The 15,223-nt window shown below is 32.7% G+C and overlaps 1 protein-coding gene across 50 annotated transcripts in view; it reads right to left on the bottom strand.

The window, feature by feature from the left end:
* The window catches only part of LOC148620030 (uncharacterized), a 136,875-nt gene that overhangs the window by 61,560 nt on the left and 60,092 nt on the right, over positions 1-15,223 (bottom strand). For 28 of the 50 annotated variants that reach the window (XM_088580549.1, XM_088580554.1, XM_088580548.1 and 25 more), the window contains 2 exons: positions 13,771-13,836; positions 3,347-3,561 (listed from right to left, as the gene is read on the bottom strand). In XM_088580549.1, the coding sequence (XP_088436675.1) occupies positions 3,347-3,561; positions 13,771-13,836 (281 nt within the window). The remainder of the gene's footprint in view (positions 1-3,346; positions 3,562-13,770; positions 13,837-15,223) is intronic. The other 22 variants (XM_088580557.1, XM_088580579.1, XM_088580559.1 and 19 more) reach the window with 1 other exon arrangement.

The raw sequence follows: 15,223 nt of genomic DNA, 5'->3' as shown, positions 1-15,223 counted from the left end.
TGGCAATGTGCCAAATATAATTGCAGATATTTTACAATGTATACAAATGCTTTTAAATTATACAGCGGAACATTTTGTACACCCAAGACTTTAAATAAAGCCATATATACACGATATAGCTAATTTTATCATGTTTCTACCATTAACAAATAGATACAAGATTATGACAAAATGGGCTCTAAAAGCTGAAGATACCGATACCAGATTATTAGTCCCTGAATATATAAACAAATGTACAGAAGCTTAATGGCCTAAATATGTTTGTTTTGTTATTTTTAAAGTTCAAATGGGTTTCTGTTACAGTAATCAACATGGTGCTTGATATGGCAAATCAAAATTATAAGTGTATTTTGTTGACTTTTCGATAACATTGGCTAGGTACATATGTAAACATTGCCTATGAAGACAAGTTGGTTCTTAAAATGGTAAATGTTTACATGGGTTCCAAAAATCAAGGTGGATGAAAACTTATAATATATAACACATACGGTAAATTAGAAAAAGAACTTCCAGAATGTGTTTCCTTCATCTGGTTGCTGTTTTTCATTTTACAAAATCAATTTATGCATATGATAGATTCGTTAAATTTTAGGTTGAAGCAGTGCAGGTAGATGGGAATGTTTTCCTAATCTTAACATACGTTAAGTTCTAAATACTCTTACCAATAAAAAACTTCACATGGTACAGCTGGATACAAGCATGGAAGTTGAACCTTGACCAGTAAAGACACACCATTCAAGCTTGAAACAGCTCTGATCTTTGATTGCAATTCAATATTTGAATGACCAGAATCAAAGTGGTCTGTTTTTGGTCCCTAATTCTCACATGGTTCCAGATACAACTCCCAAACCTTCAACATTCACTAGAAATAACCTCCAATAAGCAGCACAATAGATGTGTTACAAGACACAGGGATTGCACCCTCTTTGGAAGCACTTAAGTTTACATCATATTTAGGATGTCTTGCCAGAAGCAGAGACTGCACCCCCTTTTGGAGTTCCTAGGCTTTTTTTTTTTGAGTGGAAATAATGGCACCCATTTATGATAGTACTTTCCATTGTGATTTGTTGGACTTGATATTCATCCACTGACATTTTAGAATCCAAGTACATGTATGTTTTAACCCAGAATTCCCCAGTTTTTACTACATGTATTTAGATAGTTCTACCTTTTTAGTAAAAATATGGCTAATATCATTCACAGTTGGCATGCATAATCAATGCAATAGATCCTTTCACAATTATACATTTTTTTGGGTGGGTAGCGGGTGCATGCTCTTTCTTTAAAAATTTGCAAAGTCACATAGTATTTGTAAGTTGTTTTCTGACGTCAACCAGGGAAAAATTGCACATATCCACTCAATTATAAACAAAAAATTACAGCTCCCACAAAAATTGTGAAAGGGTCTGTAAGAATGATCCACCCTTAATCTGACAAGAAGTGCATACATCATCTAATCATTTTGCACTAAAAAAAATGTCCTGCATTTAACATGCATACACAAATTCACCAAGTCATTTAAAATCATGAATGCATAATAGAAATCCTACTTATTCCAAAGTAAGCAGGGTGTCTAGATAACTTTAATTACATAATTAACAGTAATTCAGGGGTCTTTTTATGAGCTAGATAGTAAAATGATCGCCAAAGATTTGTATGTCACTTTGCTAGAGGTGATTTGCCTTTACAAGATCATCCTCGATAAGTACTTTGAATTGATCATGGTTACCGTAGTATCATGTCATTTAGTCTGGCTTTGTGTTAAAAAGTCAAAAGTTTAAGAGTTATTCAATATTAAATTTCTGTGAACAGAAAATTAAATCAACTCTGCATGAGTGGACCATGCCATGGTTTTTTTTTTTCTTCAAGTGTAATAATTTAATGATTGTACTTGTGTTTTAGGAAAGCAAAAATAGTATAGAGCCTCAAATTTTTGTGAAATTACGTGTTTGAACTTCTTTTTATTTGCCCTTAAAAATCAGTAAAGAAAGCAGAGTAAGGCTGTACCCAGAGGCAAAAGTGGGCAAAGTCATTCAGAACCCTAATTCCAATGATCAAATCTTCATACTGTACAGTCAGAAAGCAGAGTTAGGCTTTACCCAGATGCAACAAAGGGACAAAGTCATTCAGAACCCTGATTAAAATGATCAAATCTCATACTGTACAGTCAGAAATCAGGGGTCAAATTACTAGTGGCTTAAGGTCAAGGACCCTCAATTCCTGACCCTGTGACCTTTGAAATTTCATTTACTTAGGCCCTGGGCCTTCAATCCATTTCATTGATACCTAATTTGGGACATTTGGTTTTCCTCATGAGGACCATTGCTTTTATACTTATCAACTCTAGTCCTAAACCTTCCATCCTTGAAATTAGTTAAAGCCCTGGAAAGATTTTTGCAATTCTTTTCGGACAAAAGCTAAGCTTTTCTTGCATTTGTTTTCACTGAGATAGTTTTATCGTAGTCACATGACACTTAAAAAAAAACCCAAACCTACGTACATACATTAACCTGAGGTTTCCCATAAAACCATGTTAATTCTCCCAAGACAATAACCTTTTATCTACAACATTTATCTTTTATCTGATTTTATGCTCATTTATTTCATTTCGTATGCATCTTCAGAACTTCAAAAGAAAATTTGTTTTATTAAGTTTTAAAGAAGGTCAAACCAGTGCCTCACTTTGACACAGTAGGAACTTAGACTCAAATCCCTTTCATAATTTTATTGGAAGATAAGTATTATGATATTAAAGTAAGCCTAAATGCATTTACATGTCTAACAAGGAGTTGTGGATGAATGCATAAAAAAGGCATTTACTCTGGTACATATAAAGCCAATCATTAGTATGACAGTCCAGATATCTGCACCAGTGAAATCATGACTTAAGACTTGGTTTTAGATTTTAAGCATAAATCTTTTTTTAATGTTGTTGAGTTATATTTGCGTGGAAGTTTTAATGTCTCGTAGGGAATTATAAGGGGCACGGATCTGGTGTAACCATCCACCTCCAAAATTGTGTATAAATATAATTTTTATGCCTGAAATCTAAATTTTTTTTGTTTCTTTTTTATTTTTGTTAAAAATTTTACTCTGCTAAGCAATTCATTTATTTACTATGCTATACCAGCTGATAAAACCAAAACCTGAAACCCTTGATCCACTCATAATGCACACTTGCTGTACTTACAACTTGCTAATAATGTTGCACATCAATGCAATTGACCACCTCATACAAGACTTAACTTTTGTTTCTTACTTGTTACTTTGATGTATTATTGTGATTTTGGTATTGTCAACAACATAGCATATTCCTATGGATGAAAATATCTCCACAGTAACCTACCATTCTAAATGACAATGGCATTCCCTTGTCGTCCATAGGACCAATACCGTCATACTTTAACGGTTTCTTTTCTGACGGACTTGTGGGACTTTGTTGTGACATTTCTTCCTCTTCTTCGTTCGTCGGTACAGCGTAGTAAGTGTCTGTTTGCTTCACTCCATCTTCAACTTTGGACTGTTCTCCAATATATACAGCTCCTCTTGGTATTTGGCCTTCTGTAATTATACAAGGACAATATCATTTTTGTTTTGCTACAGTGAAACCAGTACTAACCAAACCATGAATAATATGAAACCCTGCCTAAACCAGACACATTTATTTTGGGGCCTTTTACAGCTTGCTTTATGGTATGGGTTTTGTCCATCACTGAAAACCCTGTGGTGGCCCGTAGAAGTTTAATTGTTCGTTGCTTGGTATTTGGTGGATCGTGCAGACCATCTCATTGACAATCATACCATATCTCCTATTTTTATACTTTTTAAAGTCTTCAGTTGAAAAATATTTTGAACCTAGGTAACCCAAACACCTGACTAAACCAACCAATTTGGAGGTCCAAACAGGCTTCAGTTTCAATGCAGGTTTTGTTGTACAAGGAATTATTATACTTAGGCTATTTTTAAAACCAACCCATCCCATTCTTTAGTGAATACTTAATATATTATGTACATGTTAACTTTAAAGTTTAAATATGTGATGTAATAGTTATGATTAATGTGTATTTTCCATGTGTCTCTCCTTGTTCAAGGGTTTTATACTTTTAATGCTTATTTCTAGATGACTCCATCCTTGAATTTAAACATACCAATAATTGTGTCTCAGGCTTTAAAAACTGATTTGTAAATCTATCAGTGATTTTTGAACTCTATTTTAGGTCAAGTTAACAGTGAGAAAAAATCATATAACCATGTAACAGCACCCTTTTGGTACTTTGAGTCCCTTAACTTTGGAAAAAATACTGTTGTATAAAGACCTAAGCAAACTAAACTAAAATCAATAAATCTTGGGAGTTAACATATAGCACTAAATTAGGGCAGGAATCCATAAGTCTATCTTATTCTCTACCTACATCTTGGAAATTCAGACATGGAACTCCATTTGGACAGGAGTCCTATGCTTTTCTTATCCTCTACCAACTTGTTGAAAGTTTAGACACAAAACTCCATCTGGGAAGGAGTCCTAAGCCTCTACCTACATCTGGGGAGTTCAGACAAGGTGCTTCGTTTGGGCATGAGTCTTATACCTTTTTCAAGCCTCTACATAAATCTTTGGCATTCAGACAAGGTACTATATTTGGTCAGGAGCATTTTGCTTTACTAGATACAATATTTTAGAGATAACCAAGGCTACAAATACACTATGCTTGCTTCAAACTGATTACAATTGTCTAGTTATCTAGCTGCTTAAACCCCAATAATCAATTAATCAATCGAGCTATCAATACTGAAACTTCTTAAGAAGTGTCATAGGTGAGTCTATATCATGAGTAGCATTAATATTGCCTTTGGTGATACTGCAGTAAGTAAATTCTAATTCTACAGTATTCATGCTTAAGTATTACTCCAGCTAAGGATCATGCAAAATGTGATTCATGGGTAAAAAGCCTGCATATTTTTACTTTTGATATTTTGTTTAAACAGAAATTAACATGTGGTTTTTCATATCACCCATGCTCTTAGGAGATAAAAATTGTAAAGAAAGCACTGTAGATTTCAAAATTAAGGGAAATAACTCTATAAATGAAGCTCAAATACAATAGAATCTACTTGATTTTCAATGTTGATTATCTTCTAAGAGCAGGCAGATTTGAATGAATAATTACACATTTCATAGTATAGACCCATAAAACAACTTAATTACAAAAATAAAAATATGTAGCCTTTTTTAGGGTGTATCACATTTTTCAGATTTTGCATGATTCTTACAAAGACAGCTACTTAAAAGAAAAATACACCTAGAAAAACACTCCTTTATATTGAGAACATATCAAAGATGGTGAACAATTTCCAGCACATTCTCAATTTCAGAAATTTTTATCTAGAATTATTGAACTACAAAAAGAAGAAAAAAGTTTGTTCTTCAAGAGACTTACTTAACAGAATGAGTAGATATATGGACACTTTCACCTATCTATGAGTACTTCAATCATAAAAGATTATAAATTATTTAAGTAAAGCTCACCATATTTTGTTCCTTCTCATACTGAAACTTAAAAACCATTTAACCAAAAAGTGAAAAAATAGAAGAAAATGAGTTCTCAGGCATGTAGAATTTCCAATCTAACATAGTACAATGTACCTCATGAACTTTCTTAATAGTAACAATGCATTTTACATTTGTATTCAATCCATACAATAGACACATGATTAAAAGTTCATAAGTTTGGTTATGTGAAACATATTACCATTTACCAACCCTCTGCTTACGTTGGTGAAGCAACCACAAGAAATAAAGGACACAAAAAACTGTGACCTTTGGTTTATGACAGTGTTGAGCTAGGTAGACCACAAGATATGGCAGACAGACAATAATATGTGTAGCTTATGTAATTGGCAATTGACCTATGTCCTATGACCAAGGCTAGTGCAACTATAATCACCAAGAAATTCCATGAGAATGCTCACAAATAGAGCTGTTTAAATGGAATTAAATGTTAAGTGTACTGGTAAAACCCATATGTTGGATACCCTCCCTTGGCAATTCTTTCATAGTAATCATATTTATTCCTGCACACTGAAATATGGTGCCCAACCTTCATATAAATTTCATCGAATGGTTAAAGAAGAATATGGACAGGCAGACAGACAGACAGACAGTCAATCAGGACAGTTTTCTATATATCCTCAAAACTATTGTTTTGGAAGGGTATGTTAAACAGTAAGACTGGTCCAAAATTAGAATACATATGCTGCAAAAATAGACATTCAGTCACTTTAATCCAGACTTAGGTGCAAACTGGCTGAACTACAAGAAACTACTGACATAAAACAATGTTGGCAAGAAAACCACAAAAAAAAGATTTATATGAAAAATTGTCTATGTTTAAAGAGACCACAAGATGTCAATGACTTTATAAAGACTAACAGGTCAAATAGATAATGGCAAGAAGCCATGTCATTACACAGACAGAAGCTTGAAGCACAATAGCTAAGGAAATAAATATCAAAAACAATGAAGTCAAAATACCAGATAACCTATAATTTTTAGCACTTCAATATCTGGAATTGGTAATTGATTATACAGTGAAACCAGTATAACTGAACCTGTTTTGATCTGCAGTTTGTTTGGTTTAGACAGGTATTCTGCAGTTTGTTTGGTTTTGACAGGTATCCTGCAGTTTGTTAGGTTTAGACAGGTATTCTGTAGAGTTTGTTTGGTTTAGACAGGTATTCTGCAGTTTGTTTGGTTTAGACAGGTATTCTGCAGAGTGTTTAGTTTACCCAGGTTCAAAATACATTATAACTGATATGAAATGGCTTTAAAATGTGTATGGGTTTTCAATTTATTCCAGGTTTGGTTTCAACAGATTTCACTGTAAGAGTAGTCAAGGGAACCAATATTCTAGCGGAAATCAAAAGAATGTAATCCAGGGATGAAGACCAAACATGGAAAACAGACAAACACAACAAAGAATATAAAATAACCAAAATAATACACACAAATTAACAAAAGTAATACACTATAAGCTGTGCTAAAAGTTTGGGAAAAGCCTGGATTTCTGTGCTATGAAAGTACTGTGCTATTGAAATAGAATAATGAGCATTACCATTCTCCTTTATCATTTCAGTCATGTTTTGAATAAAATAAACCATGTACACCATGTATTATGAATTTGGATGACAAAATGATACTAGAATTCTTGAACTAGATGACCTCAAGCTTGCAAAGGTAAATTTGTGTGTAAGAATTTTCAGATAAGGATGAAATACCTCCATTAAAAAATACAGAGTAATAACTAGACATTAGTAGCTTGTATGACACATTGCTGACATATAAACTGTGATGACAAGATATCTTCAATTTTTATGACAAGCGACATCTTCACTGACTATGTGCAGTACATATGACCCTGAGAGTTGAGAATTAGAAGAGTTTCTTGGACATTTGTGGATCCTGAGATTTTGGAATGGATTGCATGCTATGATTGGTCAATTTTTGCCCATTAAGTGCATGAAATTAAAAAAAAAATTACAAAAGTAGGGGGAGGGATCCAACTACCATAACCATCCCCCTGGATGCATTAATGTAGGGGCATGAAATTTTCTGTCTTTCATGGGACAGATTGGCATAAAAACAACATTTAAATGGAAGATGAAAATTTCACTCTATAAGAGTTACAGGAAGTGGATATTCTAGATCCCAGTAAGAGTCAAAACATTGATGTTAACAAATAGACAGATCAAATACAACTGTTTCTTTGTTGTTGTCTTCAACATTAAAAGACATGCACCATTCCTGCAATAAAAGCTTCAATTTAAACAATCACATTGGATTTTATGCACAACTAATGGTCACCATCATTAGCTTGGAACCATTTATACATGATCTGTTTAGGACTTAAGGATTTCAGCAAGCTGCCTATACCTTTAAAAACAGGATCAGTCCTGTAAAAAAATTACAAACAATTCTAAAATGAAGAGTAATTATAAAATTACCAAACTGATACACTCTAGACAAAAGTCAAAAGGAATACTCCAAAGGAAAGTTGATAAATAAATTTCAACTGTAAAGTTGAAATTCAGTGTTCATAAAGAGCAGACCATCAAGTACCCAGTCCTTGATACAGGTAACATTTGGAATTCACTGTTCATAAAGAGTAGATCATTAAGTACCCAGTCCTTGATACAGGTAACCTAACAGGTGTTAACGACATAAACAACGCACCTTACTTCCTGTCTACCTGTCTGACATTGATAGATCTACAGTCCAATAGGATTATGAAACATCCCAGTTACAATCATCCAGTAAAGGGCTACCCTGAGACCTACCAGTCACAAAAAATGTCAACAATTTCATGAAGAATTTATAATATACATATATAATTAAGCCACAAGTAAGAGAAATAAGTGGCAAATAATATATCTGTAAGATTAGGGACAAACTTTAGTCTGGAAGTGTGATGAAAGAATTAGCCTTCTTGTCATGAATGACCATATTAATTCAAACTCGTCTTTTGACAAGTGTGCAAGGCAATCTGATCTGAGTAATTCTACCTAAGTCTGTAATAGAGAATCTTATAACATGTACCTTCAGTCATGTTTCTGTTAAAATCTAGATATTTGTGAAATGCCCAGAGTAAAAACTTTTATGGCAATAAAAGCTTAAATAAGAAGACATTAATGATAAAGAAAAGACCTAAAAGAAGAAAATGCCTGAAGAATTGTGTATCAGAAAAGTAAACAAATGATTTGAAATGAAAAATACAAATTCAGGTCAAGGAATTAAGACCCCCTAGATAAAACTGAAAGTGAACCTATTTCTTCAGATGTCAAAAAACCTTTGGACACTAATGTAACAAATAATTCCCTTTTGACTTTTAATCCTAGAAACGTGCTTTATCAAAGCTATGGGGGTTATACAGGGTTACAATACTACTCCAAAACCATCCACCATGGAATTCAAAATATTTAAAATGCTATGGTAGAAATGTACCATTGGGGGTAACAAATTACACATATGATACTTGTAGTAGTATTGAGAAAATTTCAATGAGCTCTTATTTCCACAAGTTGTTTAAATTACATAGTTTGGCTGAAACCTATACATAATTAACAAAAGTATATGAGTGATATTTCAGCTTCTGTTGAAGATAGTATATTACCTTAAGAAATGGGAGTACATAAAGGTATTTGACCTCAAGACTTAAAAGAGGTAAAAGATTAAAGGTGAAGGTCTATTCAGTAGCTAAATTCTAATGAAAACAAAAAAACTGAAGGTAGGATAAAAGGAATAAACCACAGTGACAAAGATAAAGGAGAGAATACATAATCATGGTAGTTATATTCAGGACTCAAAAGCCAAGAAACAAAATCAAAGCAGGTAAAACAAGACAACAAAATGTATTAAAAAATCACTAAAGGATACAATGTATGTAAAAAAAAAACGTTAAGTAGGTGTCTTTGCTGTTTCAAAGGGAGATCACTCTTAAAATATTATCTTTTACATCTGATCTAGTTCACAAGAATTGGAAGACAAATGAGATAAATGTTGATGAAGCAATGTCTTACAACCAAAAATATTAAGCATTTTAAAGTATAAGAGATAATCTTGTTTATAATAAGAATTACTAAGGCTACTTGGCATTTCATGAGCTCCTACAAAATCTACATGAACAGCTGACCTTCTTAATTGAATGTTTATGTCTGCAGTATATACAACAACAGATGGCCAATACATTAATAATTAAAAAAAATATGAATGAGAAATTACACAGTAACATGCTGGTAGCAAGACATGGTTTTACCCGGAAGATTATTGACCATTATTGAACAAAATATATTTGTAATTGAGTATCTGCAATAGCACAAGGACTAACAAGAGGTAATTTTTGCCCATAGATCCAATAATGTATCATCAACAGTATAAGGTTTACCAGAGACTTGTAACTGTCCAGTTGACCTTAACCAAGGTTATGATGTACATTCACAAACAACCATGACACTAGACATCTGTCACCCAGTCATGTAGGACAATTTAATTATACATAACATTCAATACCTTAGTTTGTCATACCTAATTAACTGTTGTAAGCAAGACAAAGTAGCAGGAAAGAGATGGTTTAGGTTAAAAAATTCCAAATGATTATCTCAAAAATACTCTTTCATCCAATAATCAGGCCAATAGCCGGGGGTGGGGGGGGGGGGGGGGGGTTGAAGGTTAAGAACATCCCTCGCCAAGAGCAATACGAACTTTAAAAAATCAGCTTAAAGTTGGTTTGACACACCTAAAGTTAAGAAAATTTTGTCCAAAATAACACCTGTTCAATCCCCTCCATCCCCTCCAAAAAAAAAGGGTTACAGGTCTGAATTGATCATAAATGGTGGGCATAAATGGGAACTTTACATCTCAACTGCTAAATATTTAACATTAAATTGATAATAATAATACATAGACATTAATAAACCAAGGCTTTGTTACAGCTTTTTCTGGTGTAAGTCCTACCTCATAAACAACACTTTAAAAATGGAGAAAAAAGTGAGAAATTTACATGTCAAACATCCAGATACAGATCGAGCCTTATATAACCACTTTATAAACAAACTACCTGTTCTACTATCAGTTTAAAATCTTACAAACATGGCATATCAAATTAACCTGGAGCTACAGGTAGTCTAATAATCCTTTAGATAAGCTTGAAAATCAATGCTAAGCACTTATATCTAAGTGATTTGTAGCAGCATGAGTATAAACAAGGAATGCACTAGATATACCATACATAAATATTGGTCCAATGCATAAAATCTACCAATATTAGGCCATTACATGTTATGGCTGTATTCTGTAGAGAAATTGTGTGAACTCACAATTCCATACAAACTACTCCCATCTAAAATGATTTGACAAAGTAAAAGTGTAAACGCTGAGTAAATGATAAATATCATGCACGCATATTCTTCAAAAATATCAAGAGATCCACTTGAACACAAGGCAACATAAATTGTTTTGAATAACTAGTACATGCATGGAGATAAATGCACAAATACTCTGCTGGCTCAATACAATTCTTTTATAAATATCATGGCTTGATGAGAAAGCAAGATAAATTTTATGAACTTATAGCAATAGAAAGCATAACTTCATAAGTGCAAGGTGTCACCAGACAAAAAAAAAAGTCTCATATTTCAAGGTACTATCCTTACATGAAGGCAAACATTCAAACAAAAATTGATTAAAATCCATCAAAGAATTTTGAAGTACAGCATTACATTTGGAGAAACAGTAACAGGATTATGCTATGTCAAACATCATGCCAATCTAAATAAGGGTATACATGTATGAGAAAACAAAAATCTATAGAACTGACAAGGTCACCCTCAATTAAATAATATTCAACATAATTGAAAGAAAAAATTTCATGTAAGCCACAGTCCATAGATAGGGCTACTTTCTAAAATACTAGTAAATATCATTGAGCAACAGCAGTGCCCTACTAACACCTTCTACAACATAAAAATATTTGAGGAATTTGATAATGATTAATTGAATTAGGTTTCACCTTCAATGTGAAAGGTGTTTATAGAAGGAAGCTGGTTTTTATTCATTCTCCAAATCTACTATGGTGTTACATTCCTTCATAAAAATGTTCTGGTTTCACTGAGGGGAATCAGGTTGAAGTTTTTATTACTGGTATAATGTTTGTGACCTACTGAAGCTGGTTTAATTATGACAATGATAGATTATGGGGTATCTGCAACCCCCACCCCATTTCCTTAGCATGCCTAAGAATACAATATTGTATACTACAGCTTCACATAGTTTCTGAGGAACACATCCCAACTCAACTACTAATTGTGGGTTTCTTCCTAGCCAAACTCTGCCACTGAACATCCAAGCAGGGTTTATCAAATTTACTTTCATGAGTGAAAAGTCCTGGGCGTTTTTGCACACTTAATGAAAGGTCTTCAGATAAAAGTAAATGCAAAGTATGTTAGGAGAAGGTCATTAGTGAATGATATTTCAAAGCTGCAACAGAAATTGAGAATCCCAAACCCCAGACCAGGGCTAATTTGGAAACCATGCTCCGATGAAGCATTAATTCTATTTGTTTATAGCTTTAACTTATGCTATTAAATGTCTTGGTAGTACTTAATGCAAGCATTTTCTTAACTTGTTTTAAGGAGGCAGACCTAGGGTAAGGGACATAACTCTTAAAATCAGCGATATGTTTGTATCATATTCAATTTCACCAAAGCCTTTCAAGCTTCCATTAAAAACAGAATGAGATAAATCCAAGTTACTTTGATGCTTACATGAGATTGATGTAAAATGCTGAATACAAACATTCCAATGATTTATACAGGTTTGTGTCCTTTACCTTAGGTCTACCTCCTTAAGCCGTATGTTTTGATTGCCAAACTCAAAGTGCTCATTCACAAGGACTTAAGACTGGCAAGAAAAGTAGTCCAGTTTGCACCTGAAGACAAAGGTGTGAGAATTAAAAGGGACAAGTAGTAAATTGACAGAGCCAAACAAACATCTTCGAACTTTGTCAGTGGTCTGGCAACTTGGCAAGACCTTACAGTATTTACAGATCAGGCCAAGATACACCATTTGAACAGAAAGGTACAAACAAGGGCTAATATACTGATAGACTTTAACACAAACCAACTCAGTTGGCAAAAGATCATGTTAAATTCAAAACATTCAATCATAAAGTATACAAACCATACAAGATTAAGCTATCCAAGTCAGGTGTAACTTGGTCAGACCTGAGTCCTTAATCCACTTAATCCTAATTAAGAAGTCCTAATTTACCATGAATGGAGGGAAAACTGGATGAAAGGGAGAGTCACAAAAATAATGGTTACATAGATTTGAACATGAGAAAGATATCAAATTATCAACAGCTCCAAAAAAGCTAAAAATTCAACACTATACTACATAAAGGAAAATAAAAAGGTTGTGCATTTTTTTTTTAGTCTTGTGAATAAATTAATTGTATTAGCAAAGGGAAGAGAACTTCATGATAGTTAGTTGGAAGTTAAAATTCATAGCCACCATCAAAATACCATACAATGTGTTAGTAGCCCTTACCAAGAAAAAACAAACCTACTTTTTGACAACAAAACTAAGCTCTTTCATCTATTTCTATGCAGATCTTGGGAGTAAAACTAAATTTAGCATAATGCCAACATCTCCTATTCATAAATGTTATTGGCATCATTATCAAGATATAATAAATTTTTGTATCATATTTAACTTTCTCACCCGATACAGAAAGCTTTTAAAGAGCTTAAACATAATAGTATAAGAAGAAATAAGACCCTGTTTGTTTACCAACTGCAAGAAAAGAAACGAAACTCAATTTTTAACAGTGTGGTAGTAGAGAACATATAATTTTACCCAACAATCAACTGACAGCTACAATTATTGTAGTACGAGGACTGAATGTGGTCTGATTAACATTTCGTCAAGATAAATGAGGTACATGAAAATCTCCTATACTGTCTTGTAATAACAGACCATTTTTTTCATTCATGAATTTTTTTATACAGAATGCAATCACAAAAAGCTTACTAATAGCAAGTTGCAGAGTAGCTAGACATTTGACAACTTCACAAGAGAGAGCTAAGAAACTGAACTACATAGACTAAAAAGAATTTTGTCTAAAATCTGTCATAATAATTGCTAAAAGAGCCAGCTCTATTCGTGCAACATTAATCAAAACCAAGGCACACAGTTACTAAAATTCTCAAGCACTCTCTTACCAGTATCAATAGTCAATGGTTCATCAATATTTTTAATATCGTTCAAATCCACAGGAAAACCATGCTCTGTAAATATCAATATTTCACAAAATGCTCATACATATATGTATAACATACTTGTTAAGTAAAAAAATCACACGCTAAAAAACTTTCAAAATTTCACACAATTAAAAATAATCCTAAGTGATCAAGACTGCAAAGATCAGTAATAATGTAATCCACTTAATTGAATTAAATACACATTCCACGGGAGCTGAGAAACGTTAAAGTTCTACTACTCTGTTACTATACCTTAAAGGTACAAGATTTATACAGATACACCTCAGTTCCTGTTTGACAAACACAGGTAAACGAGAAAGGTAAAAGGTCGCCAGGGCATGCCAGGTAAAAAAAAAAAACAAACTACATGCTTTATAACTTATTAATAAATTAATTGTATCAACATTTGTCATATTCATTAATAGTTTACTGTATACAGACAGGTTATGTATTGATGGATTTGCTGGTGTTTACTGTGTGTCTATTCAATGTTTGGTATTGAGACATACCACATGCTAAGTAAGCGTGCAGTAATCAAGAAAAGATGAATAGTTAAGCTACGACCCCTGGGTAAAAAATGACACCTTTGAACAAAAGTACTAGCTACTGTTAAGATTTGTTTATAAATTGGCTTGTGTCTTATTTGACAATGAAAACAATTAAACTTAAAACTATATAAGTATTTCTGACGAGTGTAAAAGATCTTAATAAAAAAAGCCAATGAAAAGATCTGTATTTAAACTTTTTCAATTATACAAAGTGCAGAATCTAAAATATTTTGCTGACTTGACTGTTATTTTTTTTGTTGTCTTATTTCATAACTCAGCTTTGAATTTTTTTCTGAAATTATTGACTAAACTTTTCATTAGAAAATAAAAGGAAAACATTTGAAACTTGAAAAAGTGAGATTTATCACGTCAATTATAAAACGTTCTGCCAGTTTTTTTGTTTTTTTTTTGGTGCATTTTCAAAATATTGACATTTTTGTGCACTTCAATGTGTTTTCAATAGAATAAGATAATCAATTTAAAATTTCAAGAATGCTTTAACATAAGATAAATTTCTGTTCAATTTTTATGCTGACTTAAACATCAAAGTCAATTGTATAGATGTCAGTTCTACATTTAGAAACATAGAATCTGTTGATAAAGCTCTCAATCTTTTTGCAATTACACATTTGTTCAAATAGATTTAAAGTGCAATAAAGTTGTCCTTGAAAATTTAAGTCTCTGAGTCACTGTATGTAGACTGCAAAAATGATGTACGAAATTGAACATGAAATATTCTAATGAATTTTTTTTTAAATATGTTTTCAAACAAGTTTAAGCATTACGTGTGTTTAGGAGGAGATAAAGAAACAAAACTCCTATGTCCTGGAGAAATTGCTGAAAACTTAAAAATTTCACAGAAATAG

The sequence above is a fragment of the Perna viridis genome, chromosome 4 (genome assembly GCF_037379345.1).
Source record: "Perna viridis isolate PV_CMFRI_1.1 ecotype Kerala chromosome 4, ASM3737934v1, whole genome shotgun sequence".
In the NCBI taxonomy this organism is placed as follows: domain Eukaryota; kingdom Metazoa; phylum Mollusca; class Bivalvia; order Mytilida; family Mytilidae; genus Perna; species Perna viridis.
The sequence above is the reverse complement of the archived record's forward strand: the minus strand, read 5'-3'. Positions and strand labels throughout refer to the sequence as shown.